This window comes from Motacilla alba, chromosome 9 (assembly GCF_015832195.1).
Source record: "Motacilla alba alba isolate MOTALB_02 chromosome 9, Motacilla_alba_V1.0_pri, whole genome shotgun sequence".
NCBI lineage: Eukaryota > Metazoa > Chordata > Aves > Passeriformes > Motacillidae > Motacilla > Motacilla alba.
This window is the reverse complement of record NC_052024.1, coordinates 13009202-13028938: the sequence shown is the minus strand read 5'-3', so window position 1 is coordinate 13028938 and position 19737 is coordinate 13009202. Positions and strand designations below refer to the sequence as shown.

The following is a 19737-nucleotide window of genomic DNA, read 5'->3' as shown; positions in this document are numbered from 1 at the left end:
CCAAAAGCTGCCAAAGACTGGGAAGCAGCTTTGTATGCACAGAAAGGGTTCTCATCTGTTCTGTCTTGTTTCTGATGTAATTTTGACTTCATTGAAGTAACTTTTATGAATATTTTTACATATTGCTAGATACTGACAGAAGATGTTAGTTACCCACTTTATTTCTTATAAAAAGTCACTCTGGTATAGTCATACTGTACTTTTAATTCAATTCAAAGCCAACTTTAATAACTTCAGATATCTTTTTTTCAGTAGTGCTGGGTTTTGGATATGCCTTAAAGGATGCCAGTTATGTAACAAAATGCTGAGTTGAATGGTAAATCCACCAGTAACATATTTATAGGCATTCAATCACAATTTCAGAAAAGCTATTAAATAAAAATACCCTGAAAATCATCTCTGCCGCTTTCTCAAAATCAAATTAGGAAATAAAATCAGATAGATCATTGTATCCCTGTAAACATGATATCTTTAAGACTAGTCTGCCTGTAAACAGCATTTCTTGGTGTTATCTAATATTAAGGAAAAGGCAATCGTGTTTGCCCAAAAATACAGTTTGGAGTAAAATGGCAGGTTTTTCTTTGTAATTGTATCTATATCAAAAAATGATGCACAGCAATTTGGGAAACAGCCCTTGGAGCCCTCTAATACAAATAGAGCAATTCAGCAGCAGCTGACTCTCCATTTGCACATCCTACTGTCCCCCCCACACCATGCCCCCTGTCCCCAGCTAATTCTGATAATACTAATGTGTCTTCTCTAATTTTGCTTTATATTTCTTCTGGTCTATGTTGTGAGACAGATTCTCTCATAATGTTTCTGGGTTTGCATCTGATCTCTATTTATATAGATATATATGTTCACCTGGAGATTAAAAAAACACATGTGAGATACCTTCATGGTATCAAATTTCTGTGATAACACATGGAGAGAGAGTAAATCTGTTCCATATTTAATCTCATCTTCTGTGGCAAGTCTCAGACAGCAATATGTGTAGCATTCAAATCAAAAATTACATTTACCTTTTTACATTTTTCTGATCAGGACAATACATTCCAAATTCAAACAATGGTGCTGATTTGGGCTTGTATCACAGCAAAAAATGATTATGTCTCCAAGTGGAAGAAACTTAACAGTTTTAAAATTACTAAGAAATTTTAACCAAGTCCTTTGGAAAAATAAGATCTGCTGTTAGCAGCAGGCTAAGTGAACTGGTCTGCTGTTTCACTGGGCCATCTCTATGGTATTCTCAGAGTTCAAACATTACGTTTCAAACAACTTTCCCAGAAACTCAGAAAAAGAGAATCTCATTTACGAACTGACCTTCATTTATTGTGAAGCTGTGAAATTAATTAATTGTTAATGAAATGAAATATGGAGATGCTTTTGCTGAAGGAATTCCTGGTTGCTTTGTTTGTTGAAGAAATGCTTCAGTAGAATTTGGTCAACAGCCTATGACACTGAAAGTAATGAGTGTGGCAGGTAAAAAGATACTCTGGAAAATTTGGCACTGTTACACAGCCATTACATTTCTGGCTTTGAAGCATAAACACTCATGAAATATGCAACCTAATTTCAGTTTCCCTAGACTTGTGGATGACGGAGCTCAGTTACCTTTTTAGTGCTCCTTGGTTCCTGAGTAACACAAAGTGAAATAAAAGGGAGGACTTGGTGCTTTCTCTAGAAAATATTTTCTAGGACTTCCCATTTAAATTTAAATAGAACTTTATTGTAAATATCATGGATCTGTGTTCACAGCAGTAGCTGATGAGGATTACTAAATTTATTTTTAAGTTAATTTGTGTTTATAACTTACAATAAGTAAATGTATACATGGCATTTTTAATCTGTAATGAAAGTCCCCATGCAGGAAGTTAATAGAAGCAGTATTTTTTATATTCCAGCTTGTAGATAAATGCATCATCTGGGCTGTGAAGTGAGTTCTTGGTTGATGATGTGCCAGGCACACAGGAAAAGCCATGTTATTAGTCACTTGGAATCAAAAGAAATTTTTGTTAATTCTAGTTGCTGTTGAGGTCATTTATAGGATCATTAGCAGTTCCTGGTATTCCTATAAATGTTAGCTGCATATTGTGTGACACCCTAAGTGATCTTTTTATACAACTATCTTCATCAGCTTTGACTTTTTTGCCCAATGAAATTATTTTTCTTGAAGTGACTTTACCAAAGAAAATGTGTTTGATGAAACTGCCTTTATTTGGGCAAAACCTGCTCTGTGTAACCATTTATCTAGTTGGAAAAGCACATGTTGGTAATAATGGCTTTATCCATTTCTCCTTCCATTTCACTCCTGAGCATTTTTTCTCATGCAGTCAACATGTATGTTAATGCTGTTAGGCCAAGCTCACAGCTTTTATAAATTTATATGCAAACTCAAAAATAGAAGTTAAAAAGTGGAGATGGTAGAAATCATTGCTTGAATGCTAACAAGAAATCTCAGGAAATAAATGTCACGATGCATGTAATTAATTCAGTGAAAATGTATACAACTTCAGTCTGCATTGAAAGTACATACTGGATTATGTTCAGTTTATTTTGAGATATGAAATGATATTTGTCCAGAGTGTTTCTTGAACAAATGTGCAGAATGAATGTGGAGGAATAACTACTTCCTATCTGTATCATTTTCTTACCTTCAATATTTTGGCTATTAAAAAAAAAGTTCTGATTTTTAAAAAAATAATTAGGATATCTTAAGTATGCTGTGGAATTAACCCAAAAGATCGTATTATGAATGTTGCACTACTAAGGAAGGTGGTATTTCAACCTCCAAGCTATTTCAAAATTGAAAGTCTGAATTTGGTTATAAACTTAAACTAAAGGTATTGCAGATTTGAGTATAAGGCTCTTTGTATCCGTAGAGCAAATATTTTGAAGCCATTTAAAATTTCTGTCTTTTTTTAGACATTCTAAGAATCTTTATTAAAACCTTTAATCCTCTAGGATTTTTTAAAAATATTTTATAGCCTAAGAAAGGCATGGTGTCTTTCAAGAAGCTCTGGTTTTGCAAGAGATGCTGAAAATGAATCGGCATGACACAGAATATTTTGAGATTTTTCCCTGTAAACAACTTGTTATTGCTTATGAACACATACAGATCACTCAGTGCTTGAGCAAGGCAAAATTCACAAAGCTGAAGTAGATTTTGGAGCAAACAGGTTTTGACTTACATGACTATCACTTCTGTGATACTAAAAATCTAGCAGAAAAAGGTATGTAAGACCAATGTTTAGGATTTGGACCAGGAAAACGACACCCTTTTAAATCATCACATTGTAATCTCTTGGTACCTCTTTGGCTTGGTATCAAGTAAGTTGAATTTGGGTATTGTTCAGAAAGTGCAGCACTGGCAACATATGAGCTGGCAGATTAAATAATGTTGAGGATTTTTTGGACTGTGCCATACAAGCATTTATTTCACATAAGTGAGGTTCATGAACTATTTTCAAATATAAAAATCCTTTAGAAGGCAGAACCTGAGCAGTATCTCTTGCTGTTTGCTAAGAGACTCCTGTCATCTTGCATTTCCACGTCCTCATTAAACCCTCAGCTGTGCCAGGGAGAAGCAGACTGCAGATATCTTCATTTCCTCAGGGAACTTGTCCAGGTATAAAATGATCCAAAAGGCAGAAAAGATATGACTTGTAAACCAGATCAGTTCCATAGTGTGGTGAACCATGTGCCTCCCCAGACAACTGTGCTCTCTTAAGCAAAAAGAGGAACAGGAGTCAGTTGCATAAACCAGTCTTGCTGCCAGGGGGAAAGTTAATAAAACTGCAGTCATGCAGCTGCTGCTCAGGTATTGCGAGTGCCTATTATTTAAAAACAGGCTTACCTTAGGAAAAAGGGCGAGATTCTCTCAAAATGGTCAGGAAATTCCTAAAAGAATGTGCATGAGGTTCTCTGCCTTTGGCTACTGTGGTAGCAAAGCGGTGACCAGATCATATTTCTAAGTTGGTTTTTTTTGCCCTGTGAGCAGGATACTGACTTTTATTTTAAAGACAATACTAAACGGTACTAAATTACTAAATAATTTAAATTTATAATTTGATATGGAAGTGTACTTTACAGAACTTTTGACTGTGCTGTATGCTTTAAATACTTGCTTGTCTTTTTTATCCTAGGCTGACATGTAACTTGCTCTGTGCAAAGTACCTATTGAATTGCAGTAGGTGTCTCCTGTAGAGCTTTTGTAAAGCAGTAGAGGTTTGCTCTGGATGAAGTTTTTTCTCATTCATTAAAGCTTAGAAGTGTGTGGGGGTACTGTACCACACATTCTGTGTATGTATGAGAGAGTGTATTCAGCCTTCTTGTAAGTACCTGTCAGAATGATGCAATCATTTATGAATAGCACAGGCAGCTTGCTTCATATTTTGTGCTATTCATAGTCTCCTGCTTTTTCTTGCTTTTTTTCTATGTTTAATTTTTTTCTTTTCAATGTAGAGCTCTTTTTGATTATGACAAGACTAAAGATAGTGGCCTTCCGAGTCAAGGATTGAACTTTAAATTTGGCGATATTCTCCATGTGATTAATGCTTCTGATGATGAATGGTGGCAAGCACGGCAGGTAACTCCAGATGGAGAAAGTGATGAAATTGGAGTTATCCCAAGCAAACGCAGGTATGGCATACTTCATTGACTTGGAGATGTCTGCTATTAAACATCTGATCTGATTAATACATATATTGTACATGCTTTTCTCTTTCTTGTTAATTCTGTACCACATCAGCCACTTGTTTGATTCTTTTTTTTTTTTTTTAAAGTAATCTGTAGTGGGATTCTCATTTACTCAATGAAAAGTTTATTAAAACCACATTTAGCCCTAGGAGTTGTGTGCTGAAGTTAATAAAGGCGGTCCACATCCACCTTCTCTGTTCTCACTCTAAGCTGTGGGTTTAATATCAGATAATTAACCGTTTATGTATGAAAAGGTGCAAAGTATGAATGAATTTTATTCAAGTCATGACACTTTCCTTCATTCATGAATGAATTCTTTCTACCCAGAACCTGGAAAACTGGAAAATCATTCTTTGGTAGCCAATGGAGATGAGGTTTTTGTTGGCATACTGGAGACTCCAATAAGAGTTTAGGTCCTCTGAATCTTAATATCTGCTATTGACTGATAATTGAGGCTGTTCACTTACTGTGTTGTGTTTCCTCTGCACTCTCTGGATTTATTGAACATGTATAGCCACAAAATACCCCAAATAATTCCACAGCACATCACTTGACAAATAACATTTTCCATTAGCAGGCTTCCATTTTCTGAATGTGTCATAAGCAATAAAATCTATAGTACAAAAGGTACACCAATATGCTTCTGCTGTAACATGTGCTAACTTGAAGTTCTGGAGTTTTGCTGATTTCTGACATTTTTGTGTGTGTTTTTGTGGTAGAGTTGAGAAAAAAGAACGAGCCCGTTTGAAGACAGTGAAATTCAATTCCAAAACAAGAGGAGATAAAGGGGTGAGTTAATGAAGTGCTAATTACACCTGGCATTGTGAATGGTAACATTTTTCAGTGGTTTTGTGTGTGGAGAATCACATTCAGATTTGAGAGAAAAGAGTAAATTCTATCAAATAGAAATGAAATAATTCTGAGCACCAAAGCAGACTTTAATTGCCAAAACACTGCAAATTGTTTACAGAATTAGCATAGAAATATATATGCTTAATACTGTAATGTAGTAGGAGCTGGATATCCTAACCAAGTATAGAATAGTGCCATTTCTAACAGCTCTGCACCAGGTGTGATTCCTGTCACAGTACATGTGATGGGAATGAGTAGTGAGAAAGAAGTGAGGCTAATTGAGTAGTAATAGAAATGTTTGTAGCCAAAATTAATAGCCATTTTATAATGGCACTGCAGCCATATTTTTTTATTGTTTTGAGAGTGAGGCTTTTTTGCAATGTTTTGGCTGTTATGAAATTTGAGAAACAATCCCACAACCTCACCTTTTCTACCAGCAGTATGTGACTAGTAATTTCAAGACTTAGGCACATGCATTTTAGATATGAGAGTCTTCTAAATTAATAATATTTCAAAAAATCTGAAGTGTGCTTCAAGGTCCTGAGGAAGCTATTTCTTGAATAGTGATTATATTTTTAATTGCACTAATGCTGTAGCATTGGTTAGTCATTTCTGTAAATCCCATAAATGCATTTTAGTCATTTATTTCAGTTACAATGTTTTCATAACTTCAGAAATCGCATACATCTAATATTAAAGCTTCAGTACTATATCCTGATAGTGTAGGACTGCAAAGTATAAAGACTCTAAAATTCATATATACATCCCTCTGCTACATGACAAAGGTTTCAGTTATTAATGAAATATCATGGTTTTCCCCTATAAGTATTTGCTTAAAAGAAAAATCAATATCTCTAACTACTTTCTGATTCACAATTATGGTACTGCCCAGGAAATTTACTGGATTATTGGCAATATTTTTCTGTTTTGGTGCTTTTGTAGTTTGGTATTGGAATAAAATATTATCAACTGACATGGTAATTTGAGTTTGCTTTTTAGAAGTCATATAAAGAGAGGCTTAAATACTTCAGATTCTTTTCAATGCAGAAAGAAATTTTTCAAACGTTACCATGTTCTTTGAAAGATAATTGCATGATTTTAGAGGGTGTCTACCAATTAACTGCAAACAGTTAATTACTGATGTGTTTGAAGTAGCATTTTGACAAAAGCAGAGTTGGTGCACAGCCCCTGTGTACTAACAGAGCACCAAAGAAATGCATGGAGTACTGGGTGGAAAAGCAACTACGCTTGCCATTGATGTAGAACTGCAGTTCTTTTTCTTTAGTAACATTTCATTTTGCAAACACTTGCTCTGTTCAGTCTTTTGCTCCAGCTGTAAATGTTTTAACATCAGAGTTTCTCCTTGAAGTATTCCTCCTGTATTTGTCATGATACTTTTCCCAGTAAATTGGCTGCACCATACATGTCCTCATGGACCATGTGCCTTCCTGTGTCTGTGTTTGCTAATTCTCCATAAACAGGATGAAATACCAATTTTATAGTTTTTGAAAATTTCTACATTAAGACCTTGAAGAATAACCCTAGTCATGGCTAACATTAAAATCCATGTTCCTTTCATTGTAAGGACAGCTAAAAAATCTGGAGCAAAAAGAGTTACATTTTATTCTTGTTTGTTCCTTTCATATACACATTTATCTCATTTTCTGTGCTGCTTCTGATTTAATATATTCCTGCTTATAATGCCTGTGAATGATTGCCAGTGGGCTTATGAAAAAAGTTAATGCAATTACTATGCATTTTCGACTAATAAGCAAATCCTTCTAGCTTTTTATAATCATGGTGTCTTTAAAAAGTAATCTTTTGGCTAATCTTTTATGTAAAATCAGTATAGTATTACTTTTATTTTCTCCTTTTTTTTTGGCAATGGAACTGACTCTGACCATTATACATGCAGTATATAAAGTTTCATATTAGCTCAGGAAGACTTACTGTACAGAAAGTTAAAATAATTATGAAATATTTTCAAAACTATAAGGAAGAACTCGATTATGTTTTATGAAGCACAATAAATCAGCTAGTCCTTTAATTTTAACTGTACACATTCCCCATTCTCACCACCTCAGCTAAACTGAACCATTTTACCTCTTTGCACTTGCCTCTTTTTACCAAACTGATGGACTTGCCCAAATGAAACAATTATAGATGTGAGTCTTTTACTTTCTGAATTTACATTAGAGTATTTTTCAGTATACTCAGCAAGGATCTCCTTTGGACATATTTCTTTGTTGTCCTTATTCTCTAGATTACATTACCCTTCCTGGTTGTGAGAAATCATTTGCAGTGACTTGACTTCTGTTAGAGAAGGTCAGGAGGACCAGAGCATAAACATTTGCCTATGCCCAGTATGGTTCCTGCAGGCATATGATTGGCTTGAAACTTCATCTTTTGTCTATGTGTCAGGTTGATAATTTACCAATTTTTACAGTGGAACAACAGTTTTAGTCGAACACAGATGCAAGGCAATTAAAGGTTTTATGGATTTCCTCCTTAGCACAGTATTGTTATTTCCAGAGCTCAATGTTACTGATTGTGTTCCCATGGTACCCTGTGCCTCTTTAACACCTTGTAATTTTAAGTAATGTTTTAAAAACATTGGTAATGAAAATATCACTGGAAGTTTAAGTATCTGCTATTGCCAAGCATGTCTGGCCAGAAGGATTGTTAATTCTGTGGCAGGATGCAGCTTTTGTGTTGCACTGTAGGAAAGGACCACAACTATAGACATTCTCTTTAGGCAGGCCAAGTGCTAGTTTTCAATTGTACCAAAAAATGTGGCCCATCATTTGAAAAAGCTTTGTCCTGTTTGACCCCTACTTGTTACTGTAATTCATTCCATACTTAGAGCTGGTAGAAAGGACAATATGCCTTTTTGCAACTCTATTGCATATAATAGAGAAATTTGAGCTCACATTGGCTGAAGAAAGACAAACAATTACTTGAAAGCTAACATGCTCCAAATTTTAGAAACACTTGAATAGAGTCTTGAATGCATGATTTTTTTTTTACAATACCTTTAAAAAGATGTTTCTGTGGTGCTTTTCTCACTTCCTGCTGCACATAGGCTCTGCTTAGCTTAGAAATAAATAGTCCCCTACAGCACAGGGTCTCAAGACCAAATTGGATGTTTTCCTATTTTACCATCCTTTCTATTGTAGTTTTTTTTCTGCAAACCAAATGACAAAAATATGGCAAATTTTATGTTTTTGCAAATCTGGTCAGATGAGTCACTCGTGCCTAAAGATGGAAGGGAATTTCTGCTGACTTTAAGGTAGCTCTATTAGCTCTAATTCTGGGCATAATTGCAATTAAAACGTTACTGATTTATTTATACTTAGAGGTTTTTTATTGACTTGGAACATCAAATTAAAGGTGCTGTAGTTACATGATGTCTTCAGCAGAAGATATGGCAGATATGATTAAAATCTGTACAAGTTATATATAGACATACCTATATAGGAATGAAAATGCATTGATGCTCTCCATCACTTGGACAAGCAGCACAATAATAGTTTATATTTATATGGATGTAAAAATGTCTATGTAAGTAACTCTAGAAATGTTTGTAGCATCTGAGATGCAGAAATTATTCAGCAACATGAGCAGTTAATGTCAAAAGTTGCTGGACATGATCCTTGATATACAGGGTTTTTCATGTGGTAATTATAAGTATGTCTTGAAAAACGTAATTGCCACAATAAACCAATGAAATTAGCTTGTGTCTTTTCAAGTTAATCTTCGTATCAGGGTGCAGGCTTACATAGAACAGAGTAAGTCCTTTCAGTGAATTTGCAATGAATTGCAATAGTAAAACACTGATAAAAGTTTTGGACTTTTTTTAGTTGGATGGTAACACTGCCCAATACTTCTTATGTTCTGTAACAATATCAGTTGTTTGCAAACGCCTCAGCTTGGTTTTCTTGGTTTTTTTGGTTTTTTTTTTAATTCTGTAACCCCTAAATGAGATAATATCAGTGATTTAATTGACTTTGAGTCATTGTGGTTTGGCCATCTTACAGCAGCCTAGTTTTCCCCTTTTTTTAACACTCAGAGCAAGCCTAAATTTGTGAAATACAGGTCGGGCTCTATAGCATGAACCAGTTTTCTCAATACTAAGCATGTGAAACATGGAGGATATGAGCAGTCATATCCCAGTCTCTGTTTCCAATGAGCTGAGAAGATGAGTGTTAAACTGAGATGTGCACTGCATAAGGTGGTTGTAGGAGTCAGCTTCCGCAAAGCTGCTGCTCTGGGCCTTTGTTCACACAGACATTAGACATCCTTTGTTTTGCCCCTCCTTCTCTTCTTCAGCAGTCATTCAATGACAAGCGTAAAAAGAACCTCTTTTCCCGAAAATTTCCCTTCTACAAGAACAAGGACCAGAGTGAGCAGGAAACCAGTGATATTGACCGTAAGTATGTGGCATTCCATGGAGAGCGAAGCGCAGTAGAAGGGCCTGCTAGACTGCACTAGGGTGTTACCATGGAGACAGTTTCATGAGCTGCAACAGGCTGAGGAACTCGTGGTGCCAGTGGCAAACCAGGCTACAAAACCAGTGCAAACCTTTGTTTGCTGTGAAAAATCAAACTTAACACAAGAGTATCCCAGTTTGGAATAAACTGGGCAATACTGTTAGCTAACGGGAGGAGATAACTGCCTTCCAGTGCTGTCAGTGATGCTGCACTGTTGCTGACTGGAGAAGAAGGCAAAGTATTAATGAAAGTATAAGGGAGCTTACCAGCTTCTCAAATCAGTCCCTTTAGACTGGTTTTTCAAAGTCATTGATTCTAATTTGATTTTCCTAATGAAGAGAGGTTACTATGATTTTCATTGTTCTTGCCAGCAGTTAAAAAAAGTGTATTCTCAAAACGTAGTTGCATAAATTTGCTAATTCAGAGCAGGTTCAAAACAAACTGTTCTCTGCCATTTGCATTACTGATTGCACTTCATGTGCCAGTCAAGTCAAATTCTATAGACTTATTTTGCCCTGTGATGTTCTAGGAACTGTCTCCTGTCGTAGCGCCAATTTTATATATTACTGACAATTATTTTCTTTGTGATTGTCTTTTTATTGCTTGCCCTCTGGGGACTACTCTGCAGGAGGTCCCTGACGACATGGGATCAAAAGGCCTGAGTAAGTGATCAAAATACTCCCAAGTTATTTTAACCTCCATCTGAAAAATTACTACTTTTTTTTTTTGGACAGATCTCTTTGAGATTGGTGCTCTACTGGCATAAGGAGGTTGACTAAAACTGGTTCATAAGCTTTTCCTAGTTTGTAATCTTTTGGAGTTTTTGCTTTCAGGAACATGTAAAGTTTATGTGACTGTCATATTAGATTTTTTTTTGTTTGTTTTCAGAAGCTTACCAGTGCTTTCTTGTTTGTCCTTAACAGTACTGTGTTTTTAATTTGGTGATTATTTTTTCATGTTACTTATATCTTGTCCTCGTATTTTTATTATTTAAAAATAACCTTATGGCTCTTTACAGTAATAGTACAACCATTGCTGTGCTACTTTAACTAGTAACAGTTTTCACTCCTCTCTCTAGGTGACTGATGTTTACAGCTACTTAAGGCAAACATAACTTTTCCTTAACAAATGCCATGAGAGTTTTTCTATTTTGAACACTTCTGATGCTTTTAGACCAGGTGAAGGGCTAATAAGGATGACTTGAAGCACTTCTTGTATTTCTATTTGAATCCAGTCAGATTCAAAAGTTGCTGCCTACTCTTAGCAGAACTGTTGGTGTGTACACACCCCACCACTAAATGTATTAAAATGACCAATAAAAAAAGCCAAGACCTTGCTTTTATCACAGATATTAAATACATACACTGTTAGGCACTTATGCAATAGGAAAAGGAGTCTCTAAAGGGATGTGGCTAAGGGTCATTAGGGATAGCATTACTTCTCAAGGCACAACTTTAAGGCACAGTGTTTGTGAAATTCCTTGTAAGGGCCAGTGTACTTCTGTACCTGTCCTCAACTGTGCAGTAGAAATTCCACCAGCTGTAACATTCATTTCTCAGTTCTGAAATGGCTATTTTCAAAGGAATTCTTGGTCTAGACCAGAAAACCTTAGCAACCTTTATGGCCTTATGGTTTAGAACCTAAAATCATAAGCAGCCTTTATGGCCTGATGATTATACCTAGTTTGAACTATGTAATATGGTCCAGAAATATCTCTAGATGATTCTGTTCTATAAACAGAACATGTTTCTTGTCTGTTTTTCAGCACAGACTTTTTAAAACTGCCTTATCACACATAATCCAAGTTGTGTTATATGCTACACTATATTTCCTCTAACACAATCCAGTATTTTCTCTACAAGAGATTAATGTAATCAATAAATTGCTTGCATAAAAGATGAAATGCACAATCCCAAGGTTTTTACACAACAAAATTCATCCTGAAGTGAAAACTTGAAAATGCAGGGTTACATGTGAATTATGAATTAGTGTACTTTTTGTAATCTTATTTTATGTGCTATTTAATGTTTTTCTTTTTATTAACATCAATTCCTTTCATATGAAATTAAGCTTGATCCTGAGAGCTATGAGAAGTACGTTAAAACTTTTATATGCAGTATGTATTGATTTCAGCACTTTGATATGAGTATTGTCTTTCATCTGGATTATTTTTTTGTCGATTTTCTTTCTGTTTGACTCATGCCATTGGTGTATGTTCCTTATTTTTTCCCATTGTGTTGCAATTTCAGAGCATGTAACCTCTAATGCCAGCGATAGTGAAAGTAGTTACCGTAAGTGTTTTTAAGTTCTTTGTTTATTCAGAGCCTTTGTTTTGCAGCTCTTTCTTTGGTTTTGTTTGTCTGTCTTTTCTGGGTATTTACATGTTAAATAGAACTTCCCAGTCAGCTTCAGGAGAAATCTGTATTTGTGTATTTGGTGGAGTACTGCAAATTGTTCCATGTCTTTGTTTTTAAAAAACTCCCTAGAATCGCTGCAAACCTCCTTTATGGATATTTTTTATTGTTGTCTGTGATTTTTTTTTTAGTTCAGCTTAATTTGAATCTAATTTTTTAAAAAATTACACAAGCTAGCTAGATCTGTTAAATTTAAATGTAAATTCAATGCTGACAAATATAATTATATGTAGCTGAGCCTTAATACTGGAAGTGTAACCAAACTGTGTAATCTGTTAAATAACGCTGTAAGTACCTAAAGTTTTCTACAACTGATACTCAGATTTAATATGTATATACTTCAATGAAAGTACAGATAAGCAAACATGTATTTACCCTTGCTTTCAGCTCATTTATTTTGTCAAGTGTGGGTGCTTAGTATGAACTGTCTTCAAAGCATACGACACACATTCAGTGCTGGAGTCAGTTTTGATAAATCAGCATGCTGGTTCTCTCTTTCTGGAGACAAAGTGTCTTCTAAATGCCACACTCAGTTTGCTTTTACCCCTAGCATAAGCTCCAGTCATGGTTACTATTACCCCAGCTGCAGCAGCGCTCTGTGCTCATGCTGGGTAATAGGCTGCATGGTGCTGCTCTGCTGTGCTTGGACATGTCTTAAACCACAGCAAGGACTGGAATCCCACTGTTCATTCCCAGTGAACAGCTCCCCAGTAAGGTTGCAGTCTAGACCTGGAAGCCATGGTAGAGCAGAGCAGGACAAGAGGAAAGTGGAGGATTTGAAGAGAAACACGAAAAGAAGGAGCAGTGAAAGTCATGCAGTGGTTCAGTGCTCAGCTCCTGGCTGCCTGCTGTGTAATGGGCACTGCAGAAACACCTAATTTATGTCAGGATAATAAGGAAGGTGGTTCATTAACAGATATATTTGTTGGGCTATCGATCTTTTCAGAGGTAATGAGCCACATACTTTCTTCCAGATGATGACACTGAAGGAGAGAATGTATAAACATGTATGCAAAATGCTGGTGGTGTTGCAGACTGTAATTGAAAAGAAACTAATGGAGGGAGGCATCTGTGTTCCCTGAGAATAACACAGAATTGAGCACATGTGGAAGTTGCCTTTGATAAACAGCTAAAACAGTTTTTATCGTTTTTAATGACACACCATTAAAACTATCTAACTGTCTATTTCTTCATAAATTTGCTGTTTCCCTCTCTTCCCTCACTTCCAAGGTTTTTCTGAGAGCTAGCTTCATTTACATTTAAAGCTCGTTATTGGTACTACTAGTTAGTTTTTTACTTTATTGTTACTTGAGAAGCCATGATTTTATTATGAATGTCATGGATTTGTTTATCTCAATGTGTAATTCCGAGCACTTTTTATTAAAATATTCTTTTAATTTCTTCTTACTGCTGTCTAATATGAAAGTTATCTTGATTACAGATGAGTACGGGTGTTCAAAAGGTTCATTCTATTAATACTAATTTTTCCAAAGTATTGAAAAGCAGTGACAATATATACTTTTTGCCCTCAATCAGGGGATGCTTTTTACTTATTCTTATCTCTTTAGTAGTTTGCATAACTATCCTTTGACCTTATAGCAATGTGACTTCTCCAAAGAAGTATCTAATTCTATGTGAGCTGGATCTTTCATAGATGAGTTGATAGTTGGTGATTCCCTATTCCTCTCCCTAGCCTAAAAAGGGTTCTGAAAGTATATACTGTCCTTCTAAAATCCATTTGCATGAGTAACTTTTTGAGATATTAAAATGTACAGGTTGCATGGTTTTGTGTCTGTCTTAAGGTATTCCTCACTTGCAACAATTCAGGAAATTAAAGTCTTCCTTGATGTATTGATGTAGGACAGTTTGAATGCAAATTTATTGAAAAATAAGAGAAATATTTCTGTTAATGAAATGGTAACATTTCGATTTAAAATATCCTTTTGCATTTTCTTTGAAATAGAGAATAGCTGTATAGAAGCTCTATATACATTTATAAAAGCCTTCATCTGCCTTCTGTTTCTACATAAACTGTGGTGTAGCCTTGGCACGTTCCTTTGCCTGTGTTAAGTATGGCTTATGAACATCAAAGAATGTTCCAAAACTAGACAAGTGAAATATTGGAGGACTGTATTTTCTTCAGTTGAAAGCAATGTCATGTAATTTGAGCTTGTGTCTTCAGAATTATAAATTCTCTGCTGTCACAGTTAATTTTTAGTGATTTCATTGAAAGAAATTTTACTCAGAGATATCATGTTAAACTAGAAGTAATCTTTTAGAGAGATGGCAACTGAGGTATATTTCAAATGCTTTCACTAACATTTAAAAAGCCTACAGCTGTCAAAATTCAAGATTCAGTTATTTTAGTTTCATTCACTGCTAATGTGCTTCCTGGAGCTGAGAACAATCCAAAGCATTATTTGCTTTCAACTTCGTCTTTAAAAATTAATTAAAATAGTAGTCGTTTAGTATATACATTCATACCTTTCTTGGTAGAATTATAGTGGCTGAAGATGTTTATGGAAATGCCAATTCATGATCAGGTTAACAGAAGATCTGTACACCTTGACATACACGGTTTCCAGCCATGTATAAAGATGGAAGAATGTTCTTGTAAATGCTGGCTGCAGAGTGTGGGGAGCGTTCCCAGTGCAGGTGGCATTGCTCTAGCAGTGAATGACAGCATGCATGCATTGCCTCCAGGACTCGTGGGAACAGCACCTCAGCAATGCTTGAAAATTCTTCTCGTGCTGGATGTCAGCTTGCCGTGGCAGCGTACAGCAGGACTTATTTCTGCTCTCTGTGTCTTATGCTTTAAAGCTCGGTGTTTGGCTTAGCTGTGTGAGTTCTAGAATTCATCGCTCTGAAAGCTGTCCCTCATCAGTATCATTGTAATGCATATTGCTGGGCAGTGTCTGTATCATCACAGTCCATGGAATGACTCCCTTGAAATATGTTCCTTTAGGAAAAAAATGTATTGATGTGCCTTTGCCTTTACATTTTAGGTGGCCAGGAGGAATATGTGTTGTCATATGAACCAGTCAATCAACAAGAAGGTTTGTAGATCTTGCTGAGTATGAAATAATCTGAATTGTTAGAATGCTTTGCATGCCCTTATGTACTAAGCACCAGGATAAACTTCTTCACCCTTTTAAAGTTGAAACTTAATGATATTCAAATGAAAAAATCATAAAGGCATAAATTATTAAATAAAATCTCTGAATTATTTAGTGCAGAATCCAAAGGTGTGTTACTTCAATAATTCTTGTGTGGTTTATACTGTGGAAGGAAAGTACAGTATGCTTAAGAGTTTTGTCACTGAGAACCTCATAAATTATAGTTTTCTTCTGTTTCACATTGCTTTAGCATTCTCACTGTTTCTATCACAGCAAAAAGCATGTGCATAGATCATTTGTCTATTTACCAACCTCAACTGAAATGTCTCTAATCAGTCTCCCATTTCTGTATGGTTTTCTTATATGGCCAGTTTCATTAATAATTGCCAAGGGATTTTTCCCAGGGGAAAAAAAAAAAGTAAAATTTAATGAAATGGAAATCACTAGGAGAAAATATTTTCTCACACTTGCATTTAAAAAAATTGTTTTTTACTGATTTCCAGTGGAATGGTTTACCCTCACCAGAGGGGCTCACAAAGGGAGAAACAGCAAAGATGTTTGTTACTTAATTAATAAGTTAATAGATACTGGATTCAAGACATTCTTATGAATGTAGTAATACAATCAAAAGGAAATAGCTCTGAGACAAATTAAAATATATTTAATAGGCCAAACTTTAATTCATTGATACTTATTTGTGTAGACAGATTGAACCTAAAATTAAAATTTGTACTGCTGAAATGACACGATTGTGGCAACATACTTAGGCATTATTGTCTTAAAGGTTCTTACAGTGTGATTAGACATAATCTGCTTAAACTTAATTTTCAACCAAAATCCCTTTGTTATAAATAATTAAACTACTTTCAAAAGGTACTACACTTAATTTTGTAAGGGTGTTAATTGCAGAAACTATTTATATTTGAGTCATTTTGTGAGTGCTTAATTGTGGCCTTAGAGGAAAAGAAACTTCTAACACAGACACAGAATTTTATGAACTGTGCTGCTGCTTAGGTGCCTCTTTGAATTGAAAAGGTTTTCAAACCTCCCCTCTTTCATTTTTCCATTAGAATTTATGATGTTAGTTTTGTGAGAAGGTTTTTTTTTCCCCAAAGGCTTCATAATTTAAGACTCATTTTTAATCACTGAGAATGGTGATTTGAGAGTGAAAGTCTAACATCCTACTATGACTATGGTATTGAGTGATGTTCTTCCGTGTGTTTTTATTCTCTTTAGAAGTACATATTCTTTAAAGTATTAAGATCATTGCTATGTGAGAGAGCTTATTTTGATGAACTTCTAAAAGTTAACAGTCGTATGAAATACAACTGACATTATTCCTTTATGTTTATTAGTCAGTTACACTCGACCTGTGATTGTTTTGGGACCCATGAAAGACAGAATAAATGATGACCTGATCTCAGAATTTCCAGACAAATTTGGCTCATGTGTTCCACGTAAGTCTCAGCAAACACTAAAGCAATTTTAGATTAGATTTTTCTCTTAATTTTTATAGACATCCTCTGTACATTGGGTTAAAAAAAGTTAATATATTGTTTAAACTTTGTATACCGATCTTAATATCAATCTCTTTGTGACAATTTTGCAGTATAAATGGGAAGCTTTTTGGATATTGTCAGGAAAAAAGTCACTGTTTTTTGTTTTGCTTTAAAAACGACTTTATATTTAAAGATACTACCAGACCAAAACGAGATTATGAGGTGGATGGACGTGATTACCATTTTGTCACTTCTCGAGAGCAAATGGAGAAGGATATTCAGGATCACAAATTCATTGAAGCTGGCCAGTACAATAATCATCTTTATGGAACAAGTGTCCAATCAGTGCGAGAAGTAGCAGAAAAGGTAAATCAGTGCCACTTTCGTTCATTTGCTGAGGTGATGATATGCCTGTGCTGACAGGGACAAAGAGAAGAACGGCACGAAGCCATCAGGAGCATTCTGACTTTCAAAGGAATTTGTGTAAGACTAGAAACAAAGTGTATTGTCATAGATGCATTTAGGGAAATAATGAAGCTTTGGAATAATGACAGCATCATGATTAAATTCTGGAAAAAGAGCAACCATAATGTGCCCTCTCATTTAAAGAGAATATAGGAGCAATAACTGGAATTATAGGCTAATTAGCCTAGCTCACATACACAGATCATTAACTAATGAAGAGTAGGGCTGGTGAAGTTAATTAATATGAGGATCCTTTTGACATAGACCTGTGCAAAAGAAAACTGTTGCAAAAATGTTCTTCTTTGTGTCCTCATGGTTTTAGCTAACAAAGGGAAGAGAGTATATGTAAAGAATTCAATTTTAAAAGTATTTTTTCCATAACTGCCCATAGGTTTTGAAGGTTAACCTTACTGTTTCTATCCCAAAGTGATTTGAATTAACTATTTATTGCAAATTCTAATTATTTCTAAAGTCTTACTGAAGTTAACTTGATCTGTCTGAAAAAAAAAGTGGAAAAAGGGAAGTGTATTTCTGAGAATAAGGTGCTTATCTTAAAGAAAATCGTGTGGTGAAAATTTTTTGCAAATGTTCCATGTTGAGTTGATGAGTGTTGTTCTGCTGCTGACAAATCCGGTGCATTTACAGTAGCCAATATTCTCTGATCTCTGTGAGAGAAGGGCCAGCTGTTTTCTAGGTGGGAACTCACAAGTGGGGGCACTGTCAGTCTGGACGTGCAGAGGATAAGTGTGGGGAGTAATCCATGTGCCACAGGGCTGTAGTTTAGTCCTCTGGAAAACTCAGTAGCCCATTTTGACCACATGGGTGAGCATTGCTATTTCTGGCAACTGAATTTACTGCAAGCAAAACCAGGGCAAACACAGTGAGATTCTGTGGGGCAGATGATGTTTTCTTCTCCTGTCGTTGTCACCATATGGAATGGAACCTGGCCCCGTGGGATATAGTGAGAAAAGGAAAGAAAAGAATATTAATTACAGAATTGTTCAAGTAAATGAACAATATTTTGTATGGGAGGCTGAACAAAGCTGTGAAACTATCATATGTGGTTAAATGATGAAATTATTGAATAGCTTAAACATTAGAAATCTGTTGGCAGTTGCTTTACTTGGTAGCACAAATACAATCCTTCAGTTCCATCCTGGATCTGAAATTGGCTCTGTTCTTTTGTCCATCTGTTGGGATTAGTAAGGTACAAAATTGCTATGAATCTTTCATAAATGGACACGAAGAACAAAGTATTTCCAGATGTCTCCATACAGTCAAATCTCTTGCACAGGCACCATGGGACTTTGGGTAGATGCAGCAATTTCTGAGTTGCAGCTGACATTATTTTCCTGAGAAACAATGGCCTGTCGTTCAGAACTGTACTTCAAAATCAGGGGCTGCAAACTGGTTGATCTGAAATTATTCCCATCCTTGTATTCTTTTCCATCTTGTTGAAAAGATGAGTCTTTTCAGTGGGTTTTATTGCTGGAATGTAAAAGACGATTTCCAAGTTTTTTACAATCAGTTAAGGAGAAGACAGAACAGAAGTGACTGCTATTACCCCAAAGAACCAGAAACAGTTTTCTTAAAATAGCCTCCAGTTGTGTTCATTTGCCCATGCTTCCAGCTGATCCCTGTCTCTCTCATTTCCTTACCCACAATGGACACAGCTAAAGATGCTTTCTGATGTTTCTTTTTGTTCAGTTACAGAAGGCACTGGCTGCTGTGTGGTGCTTCTCAATCAGATGCAGTGCAATGAAGGAACTAAAATATATAAAACATTATTCTAAATGCACTGTGCAAAGAGCAAAGTAGCTTCCCTGGGTGAAAACATGCTTGTAGCAGGATGTACTTGTGTTTCTTTTCCTTGTCTTTCAAATCTTCACTTGAAAAAAAATTTCATATCCTCACAACTGTGTCTCGAGGCCACAGTTAATGCACATTCATTGTTGATTTGGAATAAACTGTCATGATTTTATCCTGTAAGGGCAGCACAGGTACTGTGCTGGCTCTCTAGCCTTCCACCCTTTGGCTCCTGGCTTAAGCTGTTGGGCCAAACACAGCAAATAGTGTTTTACTTGGTCCTTTTTAATTTTTTAAATAATGCTCTTAATTCTCAGTTCTTAAAGCATGTGCCACATTTAAAGACATGGACAGATCAGCACATATAAAATACTCTGCTAGGACATACAGACACCTT

The 19737-nt window shown here is 35.6% G+C and overlaps 1 protein-coding gene across 29 annotated transcripts in view; it reads left to right on the top strand.

Moving 5' to 3' along the window:
- The window catches only part of DLG1 (discs large MAGUK scaffold protein 1), a 144922-nt gene that overhangs the window by 120222 nt on the left and 4963 nt on the right, over positions 1–19737 (top strand). For 11 of the 29 annotated variants that reach the window (XM_038146127.1, XM_038146122.1, XM_038146143.1 and 8 more), the window contains 8 exons: positions 4465–4641; positions 5418–5487; positions 9880–9979; positions 12290–12331; positions 13881–13916; positions 15460–15510; positions 16926–17027; positions 17263–17435. In XM_038146127.1, coding sequence (XP_038002055.1) covers positions 4465–4641; positions 5418–5487; positions 9880–9979; positions 12290–12331; positions 13881–13916; positions 15460–15510; positions 16926–17027; positions 17263–17435 — 751 coding nt within the window. Of the gene's footprint in view, positions 1–4464; positions 4642–5417; positions 5488–9879; positions 9980–10668; positions 10703–12289; positions 12332–13880; positions 13917–15459; positions 15511–16925; positions 17028–17262; positions 17436–19737 lie in introns of all 29 variants that reach the window. The other 18 variants (XM_038146136.1, XM_038146126.1, XM_038146138.1 and 15 more) reach the window with 8 other exon arrangements.